Here is a 19,673-nt window from a genome sequence, read left to right as displayed (position 1 = left end):
GCTTTTGGTGTTTTAGACATGAAGTCCTTGCCCATGCCTATGTCCTGAATGGTATTCCCTAGGTTTTCTTCTAGGGTTTTTATGATATTAGGTCTAACATTTAAGTCTCTAATCCATCTTGAATTAATTTTCGTATAAGGAGTAAGGAAAGGATCCAGTTTCAGCTTTCTACTTATGGCTAGCCAATTTTCCCAGCACCATTTATTAAATGGGGAATCTTTCCCCATTTCTTGTTTTTCTCAGGTTTGTCATGTTTTGTCAGGTTTGTCATGTAGATGTGTGGCTGTAGATGTGTGGCATTATTTCTGAGGACTCCGTTCTGTTCCATTGGTCTATACCTTTGTTTTGGTTCCAGTACCATGCTGTTTTGGTTACTGTAGCCTTGTAGTATAGTTTGAAGTCAGGTAGCGTGATGTCTCCAGCTTTGTTCTTTTGACTTAGGATTGTCTTGGCACTGTGGGCTCTTTTTTGGTTCCATATGAACTTTAAAGCAGTTTTTTCCAATTCTGTGAAGAAACTCATTGGTAGCTTGATGGGGATGGCATTGAATCTATAAATTACCTTGGGCAGTATGGCCATTTTCACGATATTGATTCTTCCTATCCATGAGCATGGTATGTTCTTCCATTTGTTTGTGTCCTCTTTTATTTCACTGAGCAGTGGTTTGTAGTTCTCCTTGAAGAGGTCCTTTACATCCCTTGTAAGTTGGATTCCTAGGTATTTGATTCTCTTTGAAGCAATTGTGAATGGAAGTTCATTCCTGATTTGGCTCTCTGTTTGTCTGTTACTGGTGTATAAGAATGCTTGTGATTTTTGCACATTAATTTTGTATCCTGAGACTTTGCTGAAGTTGCTTATCAGCTTGAGGAGATTTTGGGCGGAGATGATGGGGTTTTTTAAATATACAATCATGTCATCTGCAAACAGGGACAATTGAATTCTTCTTTTCCTAACTGAAGACCCTTGATTTCTTTCTCTTGCCTGATTGCCCTAGCCAGAACTTCCAACACTATGTTGAATAGGAGTGGTGAGAGAGGGCATCCCTGTCTTGTGCCAGTGTTCAAAGGGAATTTTTACAGTTTTTGCCCATTCAGTATGATATTGACTGTGGGTTTGTTATAAATAGCTCTTATTATCCATTTCTTCTAGATTTTCCAGTTTATTTGCATAGAGGTGTTTATAGTATTCTGATGGTAGTTTGTATTTCTGTGGGGTTGGTGTTGATATCCCCTTTATCATTTTTTATTGCATCTATTTGATTCTTCTCTCTTTTCTTCTTTATTAGTCTTGCTAGCAGTCTATCAATTTTGTTGATCTTTTCAAAAAACCAACTCCTGGATTCATTGATTTTTTGGAGGGTTTTTGTGTCTCTATCTCCTTCAGTTCTGCTCTGATCTTAGTTATTTCTTGCCTTCTGCTAGCTTTTGAATGTGTTTGCTCTTGCTTCTCTAGTTCTTTTAATTGTAATGTTCGACTGTCAATTTTAGATCTTTCCAGCTTTCTCTTGTGGGCATTTAGTGCTATAAATTTCCCTCTACACACTGCTTTAAATGTGTCCCAGAGATTCTGGTATGTTGTATCTTTGTTCTTATTGGTTTAAAAGAACATCTTTATTTCTGCCTTCATTTTGTTATGGACCCAGTAGTCATTCAGGAGCAGGTTGTTCAGTTTCCATGTAGTTGAGTGGTTTTGATTGAGTTTCTTAGTCCTGAGTTCTGCACTGTGGTCTGAGAGACAGTTTATTATAATTTCTGTTCTTGTACATTTGCTGAGGAGTGCTTTACTTCCAATTATGTGGTCAATTTTGGAATAAGTGCGATGTGGTGCTGAGAAGAATGTATATTCTGTTGATTTGGGGTGGAGAGTTCTGTAGATGCCTATTAGGTCTGCTTGGTGCAGAGTTGAGTTCAATCCCTGGATATCCTTGTTAACTTTCTGTCTCATTGATCTGTCTAATGTTGACAGTGGGGTGTTGAAGTCTCCCATTATTACTGTGCGGGAGTCTAAGTCTCTTTGTAAGTCTCTAAGGACTTGCTTTATGAATCTGGGTGCTCCTATATTGGGTGCATATATATTTAGGATAGTTAGCTCTTCCTGTTGAATTGATCTCTTTACTACTATGTAATGGCCTTCTTTGTCTCTTTTGATCTTTGATCGTTTAAAGTCTGTTTTATCAGAGACTAGTATTGCAACCCCTGCTTTTTTGTTTTCCATTTGCTTGGTAGATCTTCCTCCATCCCTTTATTTTGAGCCTATGTGTGTCTCTGCATGTGAGATGGGTCTCCTGAATACAGCAAACTGATGGGTCTTGACTCTTTATGCAATTTGCCAGTCTATGTCTTTTAATTGGAGCATTTAGTCCATTTACATTTAAGGTCAATATTGTTATGTGTGAACTTGATCCTGTCATTATGATATTAGCTGGTTATTTTGCTCGTTAGTTGATGCAGTTTCTTCCTAGCATCGATGGTCTTTATATTTTGGCGTGTTTTTGCAATGGCTGGTACTGGTTGTTCCTTTCCATGTTTAGTGCTTCCTTCAGGGTCTCTTGTAGGGCAGGCCTGGTGGTGACAAAATCTCTAAGCATTTGCTTGTCTGTAAAGGATTTTATTTCTCCTTCACTTATGAAACTTAGTTTGGCTAGATATGAAATTCTGGGTTGAAAATTCTTTTCTTTAAGAATGTTGAATATTGGCCCCCACTCTCTTCTGGCTTGTAGAGTTTCTGCCGAGAGATCTGCTGTTAGTCTGATGAGCTTCCCTTTGTGGGTAACCCGACCTTTCTCTCTGGCTGCCCTTAAGAGTTTTTCCTTCATTTCAACTTTGGTGAATCTGACAATTATGTGTCTTGGAGTTGCTCTTCTTGAGGAGTATCTTTGTGGTGTTCTCTGTATTTCCTGAATTTGAATGTTGGCCTGCCTTACTAGGTTGGGGAAGTCCTCCTGGATGATATCCTGAAGAGTGTTTTCCAACTTGGTTCCATTTTGCCCCTCACTTTAAGGCACCCCAATCAGACGTAGATTTGGTCTTTTCACATAATCCCATACTTCTTGAAGGCTTTGTTCATTTCTTTTTCCTCTTTTTTCTTTAGACTTCTCTTCTCACTTCATTTCATTCATTTGATCCTCAATCACTGATACTCTTTCTTCCAGTTGATCGAGTCAGTTACTGAAGCTTGTGCATTTGTCATGTATTTCTCGTGTCATGGTTTTTATCTCTATCAGTTTGTTTATGGCCTTCTCTGCATTGATTATTCTAGTTGTCCATTCTTCCATTCTTTTTTCCAGATTTTTAGTTTCTTTGTGCTGGGTACATAATTCCTCCTGTAGCTCTGAGAAGTTTGATGGACTGAAGCCTTCTTCTCTCAACTCATCAAAGTCATTCTCCGTTCAGCTTTGATCCGTTGCTGGCAATGAGCTGTGTTACTTTGGAGGGGGAGATGCGCTCTTATTTTTTGAATTTCCAGCTTTTCTGCCCTGCTTTTTCCCCATCTTTGTGGTTTTATCTGCCTTTGGTCTTTGATGATGGTGACGTACTGATGGGGTTTTGGTGTGGGTGTCCTTCCTGTTTGTTAGTTTTCCTTCTAACAGTCAGGACCCTCAGCTGTAGGTCTTTTGGAAATTGCTTGAGGTCCACTCCAGACCCTGTTTGCCTGGGTATCAGCAGCAGAGGCTGCAGAAGATAGAATATTGCTGAACAGCCAGTGTACCTGCCTGATTCTTGCTTTGGAAGCTTCGTCTCAGGGGTGTACCCCACCATGTAAGGTGTGGGGTGTTGGTCTCCACCTAGTGGGGGATGTCTCCCAGTTAGGCTACTCAGGGGTCAGGGATCCATCCACTTGAGCAGGCAGTCTGTCCATTCTCAGATCTCAACCTCCATGTTGGGAGATCCACTGCTCTCTTCAAAGCTGTCAGACAGTGTCGTTTGCATCTGCAGAGGTTTCTGCTGCTTTTTGTTCAGCTGTGCCCTATCCCCAGAGGTGGAGTCTACAGAGACAGGTAGGCCTCCTTGAGCTGCTGTGGGCTCCACCCAGTTCGAGTTTCCCAGCGGCTTTTCTTATCTACTTAAGCCTCAGCAATGGCAGGTGCCCCTCCCCCAGCCTCACTGCTGCCTTGCGGTTAGATCGTAGACTGCTGTGCTAGCAATGAGGGAGGCTCCGTGGGTGTGGGACCCTCTTGGCCAGGTGTGGGATATAGTCTTCTGGTGTGCTCGTTTGCTAAGATCCTTGGTAAAGCGCAGTATTAGGGTGGGAGTTACCCGATTTTCCATGTGTTGTGTGTCTCAGTTCCCCTGGCTAGGAAAAGGTACTCCATTCCCCCTTGTGATTCCCAGGTGAGGCGATGCCTCGCCCTGCTTCAGCCCTCGCTGGTTGGGCTGCAGCAGCTGACCAGCACCGATTGTCTGGCACTCCCTAGTGAGATGAACTCAGTACCTCAGTTGAAAATGCAGAAATCACCCGTCTTCTGTGTCGCTCGCGCTGGGAGCTGGAGACTGGAGCTGTTCCTATTCGGCCATCTTGCTCCACCCCTCTTCTGCTTTATCTTCATCCATCACTTCTCCTATTGAGAATATTTGCCTTGTTCCAGTCCCTTGTGCATTTTCAGAGTAACCACTCCTGCAAATGTCAGATGTCTACCTGTGAAAAGAAAGCAATAGATCGTTGACTTTATTTGTTGTGATTTCCAAGAGATGCTTTCCTACCCTCTGCCTACTTTTCTCCCTCTGTGGATAAAACTCTTTAGTGGAAAGGGGCAAAATGTTTTGCTTTGATTTAGATTCCACAGGATGAGATAGTCAGAAAGCAAATGGTCTGAAAACAGGGAAGAGTTTAGTGTATTTTGGAAAAAAAATCGAGGGATGTCGTTAACTACTCTAAAGGGGAACCTCTTTACCTGTGCTCCCCCAATCTTTTGCACATGTTTACATGAATAATTCTTTTCTAGAAAAAGGTATATTCTTAATCCAATAACTGCAGGGCCTAACTGTACTACACTCCATGCTTTCAGTATCCAACACCAACTTCTTATTTTTGTCGATCCCCTTACTATCTTAAAATGCCTCTCTAAGGATATCATTATTTCTTGTCTTGAAAGCCTAAATAGTGGCTAAATACTAATTCTTACTCACATGAGATGGCATATGGCGAGGGATGCCATTCCAGTGCAATTGGGGAAAAACTGCCCACTTACCCAATCACAAAGCTCTCCTAAAAGGAAAAAAAAAATCTATAATTCCAAGTAATTTATGTTGATACTCTCCTGATTCAAGGAAATCATGATTAAGTACCTCCCCCCATCCCCTCTTAAATGTGCGTTGTGCTTGAAAACTTGCTTCCAAAGAGTAGTATATGGAAAAAGGGAAAAAATAACTGTACAGTAGCTATTGTAAACATTACTAAAAACTTGGCAAATACAATGGTGGCCAGGTATTTGAAGTTAACATCAACCATGGAAGTCAGGTTGGTAGCATGCACACTTGGTTTGATGGGATAAGAGCAGCAGTTCACCTTTGTTGCTTTCCTCTCAACAACTCATAACCCCAGTCTCACTGTGAGAAGAATATCAAACAAACCCAAACTGAGGGATATTCTACCAAAAAAATCTGACAAGTATTTCTTAAAACTGTCAAGATCATAATAAACAAGAAAAGCCTCAAAAATTGTCACAGGCCAGAGACTAAGGAGTTAGACAACAAAATATAATGTTGACATTACAGAAAAATGACATTAAGAAAAAACTAGTAAAACTCTAATAAAATATGGAATTCAGTTAATAGTAATGGTGCTCTGAAGAGACTAATAACATTTTTTGGCAATAGTAATGTACCAATATTGATCTCTTTATTGTGACAAATGGTAGTGTAAGATGTTATAATAGGGAAAATTGGTTGAGGGGTATACTGGAGCTCTACTAACTTTTCTGCAAATCTAAAACCTCTAAAATGAAAAGTTTATATATGAGAAAGCAATTAATACATTACTACTTAAAGTCATGCAAATAGCATCTGATATTAAATTTAAGAGAGATATATAGACTTTTTACTTGTATTGATATTTTAAAATCTTTTAAAATTGGAAGATACAGTAAAAATAGGGTGAAGGAAAAAGAAAGCTGGAAATGAACATTACTTGAATGCTATTATTTATTAGGCACATTTCTGAACTTTCATCCATCTTATCTCCTTTAAATCTACAGCAAGAGTCCCATTACATTGAGGAGAAAATTGAGGCTGAAAGTATGGGAAACAACTCAGGGTCTTATAGCTACAAAATCCATAGAAGATATAAGAATAAAAGTCAGGGAGTGGAAGAATGGAAAGGAACTATAAAGGGCTGAGGGATGTGGGGAAGGGAGGCAGAAGGAAGAGGGTGAGTCAAGATCCCCAGGACTCTCCACGATTTTGTGATGATGGGTGTGTTTTCTGGCATGGTGCTCTGAAGAGACCAATAATTTTTGGCAACATAACTTATAGCTGTTAAGGTTGAAGTCTATGACAGTGAATTCTAAATAGATTTGAGATCATTTTCTGTTTTCTCACAAGATTATATACAGCTATGTAATGATTTTTTTTCCCATGTTTTATTGATAAAAATTCTTTCTATGGATTCAAGTTACACTAAAGTTTTCTTATAAATTCATATGAGAAAGCCTCAAAAATACTGAACTTTTTTACATTTGGATGCCATAACCATAACTAAAGATACATGCCTAACACTGAATAAATAAGCTTTGACACAAAGCATTGATGCTTACTTCTCATTTTGTAATTTATTAATAAGGCAAGGATAATGTATGTGTTTCTGTAAAATTTTCTTCTGAATAATTTTTTCTCTAACCTTGTTGCTATGGGGACAGGGTCTTTGTTTGATTAGACTCTTGGACACTCTGGCTCTCACTCTTTTCTATTATCACCTGGCTAGTAGGCATTTTGTTAAAAGATATGGCTTGATTAGTGTAAACAAATATCACTACTTCTGTTCACAGGAATAGATTGTTTTTTTTTTCGGTCAAAGATACATCTAGCCAGAAAGAGTCTCTTCATCCCAGTGGTTAATAATGTATTTCAACATGAATTATTTTCTTCCAGTGTCAGACCGTCAGAAGATATAAATTTAGGCATAAAATATAAGGAAAGAAGTACCTGCATGAAAGAAACACAAAAACCTTATTATGGTGAAGTTATAAAAAAATCATTCAGTAAGTAGTCTCTGTTGTTAATGTATTTTTATAATGTTATTTAATAGATTAGTGTGAATACAAATGGCTACTCTGTGTGTTGGGAATGTACCTATTCCTTAATAAACATGAATATAATGTCCTGTGAACCCCATTTAACAAAGGAGAAAATTGAGGTACAGAGACATTAAGTCACCTGTCCAAGGCCTCACAGAATACTAGCGGAAAAAGTGTAAGGTCTAAGTCAGTGTGTTGGACCACTCTTGTATTGCTATAAAAAAATGCCAGAAACTATATAATTTATTTTTTAAAAAAGAGGTTTAATTGGCTCACAGTTCTGCAGACTGTACAGGAACTATAATGTTGGCATCTGCTTGGTGGAAGGTGAAGCAATAGCAGGCACGTCACAGGGTGGGAGCAGGAGCAAGAGGGAGTGGGGGAGGTGCTACACACTTTAAACAGCCAGATCTCTGAGGACTGACTACCATGAGGACAGCACTAAGCCGTGAGGGAATCACCCTCATGACCCGAACACCTCTCAACAGGCCTCATCTCCAACACTAGGGATTACATTTCAGCATGAGATTTGGGCAGGGACAAGTATCCAGGGCATATCATTCCATCCCTGGCACCTCCAAATCTCATGTCCTTCTCCCATTGCAAAATAAAACCATTCCTTCCCAATAGTCCTCCAAAGTCTTAACTCATTCCAGCAATAACTTAAAAGTACAAAGTTCAAAGTCTCATTTGAAACAAGGTAAGCTTCTTCCACCTACAAGCCTGTAAAATAAAAAACAAGTCATTTACTTCCAAGATAAAATGGGCGGTGGGGGGGGGGGTGGGGGGCGGGGCGGGTGAGATAGGCGTTGGGTAAACATTTTCATTCCAAAGGAGAAATTGGCCAAAAGACAGGGGCTATAGGCTCCAGGCAAGTCTGAAATTCAGCAGGGCAGTCATTACATCTTAAAGCTCCAAAATAATCTCCTTTGATTCCATGCCCACATCCAGGGCACAATGGCACCAAGGGTAGGCTCCCAAGGTCTTGCACAGGTCTGCCACTGTGTCTCTGCAGGGTACAGCCCCTGTGGTTGTTCTCATGGGTTAGAGTTGAGTGCCTGCAGCTTTTTTAGGCATAGGATGCAGCTGCCAGTGAATCTACCATTCTCAAGTGCGGAGAACGGTGGCCCTCTTTACAGAGCTCCACTAGGCAGTGCCCCAGTGGGGACTCTGCATGAGACCTCCAACCCTACATTTCCCATCTGCACTGTGCTAGTAGATGTTCTCTGTGAGGGGTCTGCCCTGCAGCAGGTTTCTTGCTGGGTACCCAGGATTTTTTTTTATATTCTCTGAAATCTAGATGAGGCTGCCAAGCCTCCTTCTCTCTTGCACTCTATTTACCTGCAGGCTTAGCATCACATGGAAGCCACCAAAGCTTGTGGCTTACTCACTCTGGAGTGGCTGCCTGAATTGTATCGGGCTCTTTGAGCCACAGCTGGAGCTGGAGCAGCAGGGATACGGAGAACAGTGCTATAGTCCTTGTAGGCCTGTGGGCCTGTGATGGGAGGGGCTGTCTAGAAGGCCTTCAAGGCCTTTTACCTGTTGTCTTGGATATTAGCTCTTGGCTCTCTTTTAGTTATACAGATCTCTTTGGCAAATGGTTGCTTCAGAGCCTGCTTGAATTCCTCTCCTGATAATGCTTTTTGTTTGTTTGTTTGCCACATGACAGGGCTTCAAATTTCCTAAACATTTATACTCTGCTTTTTCTTTAAATATAACTTCCAACTTTTAAACATTACTTTGCTCCTACATCTAAGCTAGGCTATTAGAAGCAGCCAGGGAATATCTTGATGCTCTGCTGTGTAGAAATTTCTTCTGCTAGATACCCTAAATTATCAATGTTAAGTTCAAGCTTCCACAGATGCCTAGGCCATGAACACAATGCAGCTGAAGTCTTTGGTAAGGCATAATATGGGTGACCTTTGTTCCAGTTCCCAGTACGTTCTTCATTTCCATCTGAGACCTTGTCGGCCTGTACTTCACTGCACACATCACTGTCAGCATTTTGGCTACTACCATTTAACCAGTCTCTAAGAATTTCCAAAATTCCCCTCATCTTCCTGTCTTCTGAGTTCTCCAGACTCTTCCAAGCTCTGCCAATTAGCCAGATCCAAAGCCACTTGCACATTTTTAGGTATCTTTTTAGCAATGCCCCACTCTTGGTACCAATTTTCTGTGTCAGGCCATTTTTTGCATTGCTGTAAAGAAATATCTGAGACTAGGTAATTTATAAAGAAAAGGGATTTAATTGGGTCACCGTTCTGCAGGCTGTACAGGTATGGCACCAACATTTGCCCACCTTCTGGTGAGGGCCTCAGAAACCTTACAATGATGGTGGAAGGTGAAGGGGAAGCAGGCAATATCACATGGTGAAAGTAGGAGCAAGTTGGGGGTAGTGCCACACACAGTTAAACCACCAGATCTTGTGAGAACTCACTCACTATTGCAAAGACAGCACCAAGGGAATGGCACTAAACAATTCATGAAAAAATATATCCCCATGATCCAGTCATCTTCTACCAGGCCCCATCTCCAACACTGGGGATTACAATTCAATGTGAGATTTAAAGGGAACAAATATCCTAACTGTATTAGTCAGAAAATATGTGTGAAGTACCTAATACAGTTCTAAAAAAAGAGATGGCACCAGAATTTTTATTATTTCCTTTTAGTGTTTAAGAAATGAAGATGAATAAAAACTATTTTTGCTCTCAGAAATCCTGAAGCCACACAGAACAATGCATTAGTCTAGTTGTTGACTGACCAGAAAAGAATTATAAGACCAGTAACCTAAAACAAAGGAATCATTATTATACTAAGGTATATTGTTTAGAAACATAGATGAGAATCCTTCCTGAAGCTTTATTTTATATTAAAAATATGTTACTACAAAATAATCTTTTCAACTTATGTCCAAGGGAATGTCACACTTTCATAGAGCAGATATGTTGATTTCTAAATTTCTGATGAAATTTTGCTGTAAAAATCTGCCTAATTATTTGTTAACATTCAATGCCCATTTATCAAGTAATCTCCACAGAATTTTTGTTAGGTTTACATGAGATAGATATGTAAAGCACTTTGACTACTGCCTGGCATATTACAGCAACCAATACAATCTTATTAGTAATGTTGTTATTGTTATACCTCGGAGCATAACCTTTGGGATTAAACATATTTCAGCTTAAGTCCATGGTCTGCTATTTAACAGTTATGTGAACTGAGACAAACTACTAAAGCATCATAAGCCTCAGTTTCCTCATCTGTCTTAAGGGCACAATGATACCTTACATGTTGTAAAGATTTCTTCTTTAATTTGACCTAGCACATTAAGTTTTCAAGGAGTGGTCCCTGGCCTAGCACCATAAGCATCAACTGGAACTTACTAGAAATGTAAATTATGGGACCCTCATCCCTGCTTTCCTCCATTAGTCAGAAGCCAAGGGGGTCACACAGCAGTCTATGTTTTAGTAAGCCCTCCAGGTAATTCTGATGCCTGTTATAGTTTGAAATCCACTAACATAAAACAAGACTTGTTCCATATCAGCTGCTGAATATGGATTAGTTTCCTTTTCTTAGGTACTGAGCCACCATCATGACAAAAACCCAGTTCCTACCTTCACAGAACTAACAAAGAAACATAAAATTATATCTCAAATTGAGCTTTTATAGATTTCCATTCTATTATCCAATTATTACATGAAGCACAGAGAATTTCTTTTCACTTTGTTCAAGACTTTGCTTTTAAGAGCATGATTAAAATAGATTTCTATCATCTCATTGTGTGCATAATAAATACAGTAACACAGCTCTGGTTTATTTGATAACATTATTTTAAAAGTACCTGCCAATTCAAAATTTTAGATGTTTTGTTAAACTAAACACTGAAAAAAATGGATTCCATTTCACAAAGGATACAATTTTCTTGTAGATAAAAGAAAAACTGGAGCTTTTCCAAAACTGCAGAATATTCATTTTCAAGGGAAAATAGCGGAAAAATACAAAATAAAAAAAATGAATGGGAAGCCTTGAGTTCCTTTTGGTTCCTTTGAATAAAAAGCACTATGGATTTATTTTGAACAGCTGTGTTTATAGGGTTTGCAGATCACTGCAGCTGTACCAGCTGAGTAATAGGAAGGTTAAATTTATAAATGTTAACTTGGAAATGTGCTAGCTCTTTTCAAGGAATTAATGTTATTGTACTCTTTTTCTCCCTGTCTTCCTCTAAAACCTGCTGTTGTGAAGGTGCATTTAGGTCATTAAGCATTGGAGTCCTGGAAGAGCTGCCGGAAGTGAATAAACCTGCTTTCCTTCTAGACCCTGAGAAATACTTTAGGAAAGAGCCAGAGGAGGAGCATCCCCAAATTCCAGAGGCCCCGTCACTTTTTGAAAGTAAGTTCTCAGCCATCATACACCTCTACTATCCCTTTTCATGAAACTTAATCATTTAAAAATAGAGTAGAAAAGCATGAAAATAACAAGTGTTTGCCTTGTAGGTTGCCGTGAAACAAAGTGTGGTTTGACTGTTAAGATTTATAGTTCAGCTGCTGATCTGTGCTTTCAGATAGGACAGCCAACAGGCTGGGATATATGAAATGAATATTTTTATTTTGTTCCTTTTCTGGAGTTAGAATGCCACGAACACGTATCCATGAATCTTCCATGGATGAGAATCTCTCTCCCCAAATAACCTTAATTTTCAAAACCATTGCTGGAGGAAGCCATCATAAGACCACTTTAGAACACAGTGTCTGGCAATCTTGTTTATTTTTATGTGAAACACTCTAAATAGAGACGACTTAAAATGTATTGTCTTAAAGTCTTCCAGCTGCAGAGCTAGGCTAATGAGATGAGAAGACAAGAAAGCTTAAGTTGGAAACTATAAGTGAATGATGTCTAAAGATATAGAAACAAGATGTACAAAATAATTCTTTATTTTTCAGACTATTATAGTCTTCTGAATTCTTAAAAGTTTGAGGAATAATTCTGTAGAAAAATTCTTCCAGCAAAGAAGGGTCCTGTGGGAGAATAGGTAACACAACCTGATTCTCAGTGAAGCACTCAGAAAGCATATGGACACTGCAGGGAAGCTCATTTAAAATAATTAATAAAAAGTTCAAGTTTTCAGCTTGTAAGAATCAGAAAAAATCAGAATTAAACTAAGCCATCTGAGATCTGTGGTTTCAAAACCGTTAAAATCCTCTGAGCTGGGATTCAACATCATCCTTGAGAAATAATAATGTTTGTAGTAGAAAGGTGTTTCCTTATATCCACAGTTAGGGAAGTTTAAGAGTCTCCTCTTTGCTTTGTGCCTATGGAAAGGGAGAACAGCTGGTCAACATTTTTGTTGTTGTTGAAATTCTACTTATAGGCAAGGTACAGCTGTCATACTTCATTACCATAGTTTACAGTCTAATTATTATCAGGTATTTTTTTCTTTTTCTTTAAAAAAAAATTTTTTCTTAGAATTTCTCTTTGCTTGCTCTTGTGTGGGTAATCTATGGTTTCTGCTCATTTCTCTTAAAAACGAAGCCAGAACTTTAGGGCTTTTTTGCAGGCTCAGAAAATGATACCCCAAAATATGCCACTTTGGCATGTTAAGTGCTTTGAAATGAAGTGGATTGAAAGGCCTCAGAACCAGTCTCTCTTACGTTCTCCTGCTGTCTACCCTGCTTTTCCTTTCAAAGTTCAGGGAGGGTTTCTCTCTGAAATTCCCCCATCTGACTGAGGAGGGTTCTTCCTAAAGAAATGCAACTGTAGTGAACCCCCTCTCTAGGAATCTCATCAAACAACCTGTAAATGTTATTTATCAGAGGAGAAATTAAAAGTCATCACCACATCCAAACAGGCTATTGCCTACTTTTCTGGAGGATGCTCTAAATAACTCTTTTTTAACCTAAAAGACTACCTGCATAATAAGACAACCTTTGTTCACAGTGCAGTTCTACCCCTCACCTTTTAAAACTTGTCATCAGCTCCGCCAGAGCACAAAGAAACTTTGTCCCGGGCTATTTTCTGTTCCTTGGGCTCATTCATTTCCTCTAAAAAGTATTTACTCTTCCTGTAAAATTGCCTACCCCCTCACCCTCCCTCCTCCACCCTGCCATTTGCCATTTCCCTCTTCTCTGTGAATAGGGTATTTAAACTTCAACCCTCTGGCCCTTCTTTGAGTCTCATATTTTGTGGGGTTTTCATGCACATGTGTACATTAATAAATTTGTATATTATTACCTGTTAATCTTCGTGTTTTCAATTTACTTCAATAAGCTCAATTGCCCAGCCTCCAGAGGGAAGGTTTAAACTCCCCTACAGCTCTAAATAACTCTTAGTGTGGCTGATAAGGATTTCAGTCTGTCATCCCATCATTTTTCACCAGGATGACTCACTTTTAAGAATGAAATGGGGGCTGGGCATGGTGGCTCATGCCTGTAATCCCAGCACACTGGGAGGCCAAGGCGGGTGGATCATGAGGTCAGGAGATTGAGGCCATCCTGGCCAACATGTTGAAACTCTGTCTCTACTAAAATACAAAAAATTAGCTGGGCATAGTAGTGCATGCCTGTTGTCCCAGCTACACAGGAGGCTGAGGCAGGGGAATCTCTTGAACTCGGAAGGTGGAGGCCAAAATTGCACCACTGCACTAGCCTGTCGGGGGGGAAAAAAAAAGAATGAATATGTGAAGTACTTATCTTGTCCTTGTGAGCCACAAATAGACATGAAACAGGAACGACCACTAAAAAAGATCCGGACATAGGACAAGGTTGTAAAGATAGTCCAGATACAGGTATACATACAGGAGGAAACCGAGACAGAAAATGGAGTCAGAATTGAGGCAAGATGAATAGGTGACAGAGAATATGCAAAAGCTGGAGGAAAGAAGCCAGAGAGACAGGTAATGAAAGCAGAAAAGACCTCTCTTCAGTGGGTGAGAGTTCCTGCTTCTATGAAGAATCTTTTATATAATCTGTGGCAGAAGGAAGCCACACATGAATTCTTCACATGGGCAGGGAAGATGTGTGGGTGAAGAGGTGGGGTTAATGGCTGGGCAGAAATAACCAAAATACTTAAAAGACTCTAATAAATTTTCAAAGAGAATTTTTTTCCCCTGGATTTCTTATTAAAGTTTCCTGTAACTTCCCCACGGTTTTTAAAAGATGTTTTCTTTCTTTTGGTTTTTAATTTTCTTTCTTCAGTTTTTCTTCTTTTACTTCCCTGTTTTGAAAGTGTTTCCTCTTACTTGCCTTTTCCGCAAGTGAAAATAATTTTCTTTTAAAAGCTTCACCAACTTGTGAGAGAAACAGATGCAGATTATTGATGACATAGGACACCACCAATGAGGTTCCATGAAAATGCCAGGAAAAAAGTTTGACTCATTCTGGCTGGAGCATGGGAAAGAATTCAGTCACATTCGAGCTGGGACTTAAAGGATGAGTGGGTCAAAGATGAGGGAGAAAACAAGGAAATAGTGAGGAAGGACATATCAAGGTTGAGGAAAGAGCAAAAGTCAAAATGAATCCAAGTTGGCTACAATGAGTGACTTCAGGCATTGAGACATTAACTGAGTTTTACACGTGTTAGTAGAGGTAAAGTAAAATGTGTTTGGAAGGTGTTAAGTTAGAGGTACTGGTGTGCCATTTACAAATAAAGTTCTGGAGGATTGAAGCAGATTGTATATACACTCTGTGATATCATAGTCTTTCACAAGCAGATACTGAAATAATGTTTGTTCATTTTTGTATTTAGCTTTTCCTAGGCTAGATTGCATATAGTAGCATTTGTGCTGGATGCTGAAGATGCAGAGATAATATGTAGATACCCAGCCTTCAGAGATCTTGACATCGAAGTGGAGTGGGGAAATAGATAAATAGACAAATAATTATATTCTACAACAAGGGCTATGATAGAGATACATACTGCATACTATGGGAACACATGAAAATCCAGAGATGACTTTTCAGGAAAACCAGAGTATACCCGAACTAGATGTTAAAAGTTAAGTTGCTATGAGCCAGGTTGGAAGAAAAAAAAAAAAAAAAAGCGAGGGATGATACTCTGGTAGAGGAGTGGTATAGGCAGCTCTAAGGTGGTATAAATAATATGGTGTGCTAAGGGAGTTACATGTAGTTGCCACTGGCTGGGTTCTAGAAGGAGCTTGAAGAAAACGAGGCTAGACAGGTAGGTGGGGGGCAATGGAGCATCTAGTAAACTATACTAAGGACTTTGACATTTATTTAATCAGAAGTAGGGAGCTATTGAAATATTTTAATCATTCTGAATTTTACCATTTTATATCCTATATTACCTCTTCAATGTTTATATTTATTTGTATTATTCTTAAAGTGATTGTTCTAGAAGTTACAATGCTTTTTCCTGTGCTCTTTATTCCTTCTTGTGACACTAGGCTTTCATCTGAGACCATTTTCCTTCAGTCTGAAGAATTTTCTACAGAATTTCTTAAAATATGGGCCTGCTTGTGAATAATTTTCCCAGCTTTTAGATGTCTGAAAGATGTATTTATTTCATTTTGACTTTGGAAGGATATTTTCATTGGATTTAAAACTCTAGATGTCAGGGTTGTTGTTATTGTTGTTGTTTCAACTTTTTAAAGTTAACATATTTCCCTGCATCCATAGTTTCTGTTTAAAATCCTGCTCTTAATATTATTGAATCATCTTATTCTGGCTGCTTTTAAAATCTTTCTCTTTAGCCTTGGTTTTCAGATGTTTTACTGTGATGAGTCTAAGTACTGTTTTGTGTGTGTGTGTGTGTGTGTGTGTGTGTGTGTGTGTGTGTGTGTGTATTTATGCTACTTGGGGTTCATAGAAAGTTATCGAATGCATCTTTCTTCAATTTTGAATAATTCTCAGCCATTATCTTTATCCAAATTATGTTTTATTCTATTCCTGCTCTCTTCTGTGATGGAATAGCAATTACACATATGCTAGACTGTTTAATTATATCACAAATGTTTTTGATGCTCCTTTAATAAGTGGAATTAAAAAATGGAATAAATAAAATGGAAGAACATTTTATTTTTTTAGGTAGGCTTCAGTTTGTATATTTTATATTGACCAGTCTGCTTTTAAACCCATCTAATCAGTTCCCAGTTTCAGATTATACATTTATGTATATCTGAAATTATATATATATACACACATATTTATATACTTTCAGTTTTAGAATGCCACTTGAATCTCTTTTATACAGATTATAGTTCTCAGTTAAATTTTTTTCATCCATTTTGTTCATCTTTTCTCTCTGTTTTTGAAACATGTTTATAATGGTAATTTTTAAAGTCCTGGTTGACTAACTCCAATATCTGGATAATCCTTGGGTTGCTTCTAATACATGTTTTTTTCCTCTTGGTTTTTAGTCTCATTTCTCCTGCTTCTCTACAAGTCCTGTAATTTTTTATTATATGACAGAAAATTTAAAAGATCTATAGACACCAAAATTAATATTTTCTCTCAGCAATCCGTTCACTCTTTCCTTAATTCAGCAGAGAGAATAAGACGCTGATGACCTTAATCTAATTAGGACTTGAGCCGGGTCAGTGCTGAGGTACAGGTTTAGTTAGGCTTAGTCCACTTCTGATTTCAAATGTCTGTTTTAGGTTTCTCCTTTTAGTGGGGTATTGTCTCCCACGTACTGCAAAACTGCAGAAAACATTACTCTGCATTTCCAGTCCAATCCACAGTCTCCCACACCACCCCAGGGCTCAGAGAATGTCCTATGGGAAAGAAGGACCAAACTCTGACATTTCTCTAGATTCCAATACATCACACCAACCCACATAGCCATCAAAACACTTCCAAATTTACTTTCCCATGATAGAGTCTCTCAGTCGAATGCAGGTCTGTTTCTTAGCAATGCCCAAACATAATAAATCCTCAGAAAGAAGAAAATACTTGCAATTTTAGCTCATCTAGGAAGGGCCCTACCATCTCTGGAATTACTTATTTTGGTCCTCATTGCTTCCACAGCCTTCTGATGGCTTTAAACATATCATTTGTAATTTATCTTTTTTTTTTTTTCCTATCTGGTGCAGTGAGAAAGATAACCTGCAACTACCTATTAAATCCTATCCAGAAACAAAATTCCTGTTGAAATGTTTAAAACAAAGTGTCATGACCAGATCTGCATTTTAGAGAAGCGTTCTGAAAACTGTGGTAGATACATTAGTCTAATGGGGCTAGACTGAAGGCAGCAATATTATAGTAATGAGAACTTGTGTGCAGTCAGCTCTCTGCTTTTGAGTCATCACTTCGCCTTCTACTATTCGTTTATATCTGAATAAATTATTCACCCTAGTAAGTCTCAGTTTATTTTTCATCTGTAAAATTGGGATAATGATGCCTGCCTCTTGGAGTTATGTGGGTTGATTATAGCACGATAGCTAGCACACTAACCATTCACTAGATGATATCTATTATGATTTTGAAGATGAGGAAAACCTAGAAAGGAAATAACTAGCTTGAGAGACATTAAGGAGGTTGAATTTAAAGGATTATGTACCCAATAAGAGACGTATGTCGATCAGTCTTCTAGTTTGGGTAACTATGTTGAAGTAAAAAGACTATCACTGAGAGAGGAAATACAGAAGAGGATGATATAGAGTTAGAAAATGACGTTAGTTTCTAAGATATGTTGCGATGGAGGTGACTATGGGACACTTAAAGCTGACACTTTTCCAAGAAACTAGCCATCATAGAAAGGAAAAAGAAGTGATAACTGAAAAGAAACTATAGTTGATAGGCCTGTTTTAGAATTAAGTTCAATATTTTTCTTCTGATTTTAGATTTGATGCATGTGTATTATAGAAAATTGACTAGTAAGAAGTAAGCAGAACTCTAAGGAATATAGGAATAGGAAAATGAAAGAGCAGCCACTACTTCCCAGGCCTGAGATATATTGACCAAGGAAGAGTCCCACCCATCCCAGGGCTGCCTCACTGAATGGCAAACCCACAGAGATGCTGTATGTGGAACTTACCAGAAATCTACCACCAGGGTTTCAGGAGAAACTATCCATAGGAAGGTGCTGTTTCTCAGAACTCACTGCAAACCCATTAAGAGGGTACAGGGGAGGCTGTTCACACGGAAGAGTCACACAGTTGGCCTCTTGCTTGTCAAGGATATTATGGAAAACCATTCAAGGAGTGGTACCAGATAGGTGGCATACTGCTGACAGGGGAAACTGCTAGCTCTGGGTTCTGGAGAAGCCTTACCTGCGTTGCCGGAGTCTGGTGCTGGAAAAGCTACTGCAAGAGCTTGGTACTGGAGAAGTCATCCTATAAGAGCCTAGTGCTGGAGAAACTGCAGGGCAGGATTCTTGGGAGAGGAGCACAGAGAAACTGGAACTTGGAAGACAAATCCATTTCTCCTCCAGTGTCTCTCCATTGCCCCTTAGCCAACAACATGCCAGCTAGCAAAGGAGACATTGTAGGCTTGAGTCTGTCATCACAGAGCAGGCATCAAAAAGTTTGGGCAATACATTTGGGCATATTCTCATCTTATCTGCCCCTTCATGCTTGTTCTCCACTCCTGGTCCTTCTACATCATGTTAGGACCTTTAAAATTACAGTTTTATCCCCAGTAAGTTATAAGGTGTGACGGTTGTCTTTGGGGGTGGGGGTGGGAATTGCAATTTATAAAGAGAATAAACCATGGAAATGATAAAGGTATAAAGACAAAATTTTAAGTGTAAGACTGGTTTCAAAACAAAGTTCTACTACTTGCTAGTTTTGTAAACTTAAGCAATTCAAGTAAACACTGTGTGCCTTAGTTTCCCCAACTGAAGGTAGGCTTCATCTTAGTTATCATCATAATGTTTCTGTGAACATTAAATGATGTAACCCACGTGAAGCCCTTAGCACAGTGCCTGATACCTAGTAAGACTTGGATACATTTTATTTACTGGTAATGTCCTGTATTATTATTCAACTAAATAGTTCTACAGTGTAGGAATTACTATTCCCCACATTTTTTATATGAAGAATTGTGGCATAAAGAATTCAAATAACTGACCTAAGTTCACATAGATAGTAAGGCTAGAGCCTAGATGGGGATGCTAAAAAACTGACTCAGGTGTTTATGCATTTAATATTTCTAAATGCAGCCTCCCCTGTTCAAATAGTATTCAAATCAAATTCCCTAGTTGCTTATTCTTGCTCTTATTTCTAAAACCAGCCATTTTACTGTATTACCTCTTTTTATTATTTTCATTTAAAATTGTTCATCTTTTCAGAAGGATAATGCTGAATTAAAAAATTGTTATTATAAAACAACACTTCAAAAAACCTCAATTACCAATATATTTCTCCTGCACACTATGATTACAGATTCTACCTTATGTCTTTGTACTGCATTTTACCCACCTTGCTGCAATCTCCATAATTACCTCATGCATAAGTTATTTGGCAATTGTACAATGAGAGGCATTT

The 19,673-nt window shown here is 38.7% G+C and overlaps 2 protein-coding genes across 5 annotated transcripts in view; both read left to right on the top strand.

Annotated features, from left to right (window-relative positions):
* The window catches only part of LOC105466139 (WD repeat domain 49), a 189,786-nt gene that overhangs the window by 151,286 nt on the left and 18,827 nt on the right, over positions 1-19,673 (top strand). For all 4 annotated transcript variants that reach the window (XM_071091202.1, XM_071091203.1, XM_011715165.3 and 1 more), the window contains exons 17-18: positions 7,086-7,195; positions 11,477-11,623. In XM_071091202.1, the coding sequence (XP_070947303.1) occupies positions 7,086-7,195; positions 11,477-11,623 (257 nt within the window). The remainder of the gene's footprint in view (positions 1-7,085; positions 7,196-11,476; positions 11,624-19,673) is intronic.
* The window catches only part of LOC112422920 (serpin family I member 2), a 62,210-nt gene continuing 54,044 nt past the window's right edge, over positions 11,508-19,673 (top strand). Inside the window, exon 1 of the mRNA XM_011715223.2 lies at positions 11,508-11,623. The gene's annotated coding sequence lies outside the window, so the exon portion shown is untranslated. The remainder of the gene's footprint in view (positions 11,624-19,673) is intronic.

Source organism: Macaca nemestrina, chromosome 2, assembly GCF_043159975.1.
Source record: "Macaca nemestrina isolate mMacNem1 chromosome 2, mMacNem.hap1, whole genome shotgun sequence".
Taxonomy (NCBI): Eukaryota; Metazoa; Chordata; class Mammalia; order Primates; family Cercopithecidae; genus Macaca; species Macaca nemestrina.
The sequence above is the reverse complement of the archived record's forward strand: the minus strand, read 5'-3'. Positions and strand labels throughout refer to the sequence as shown.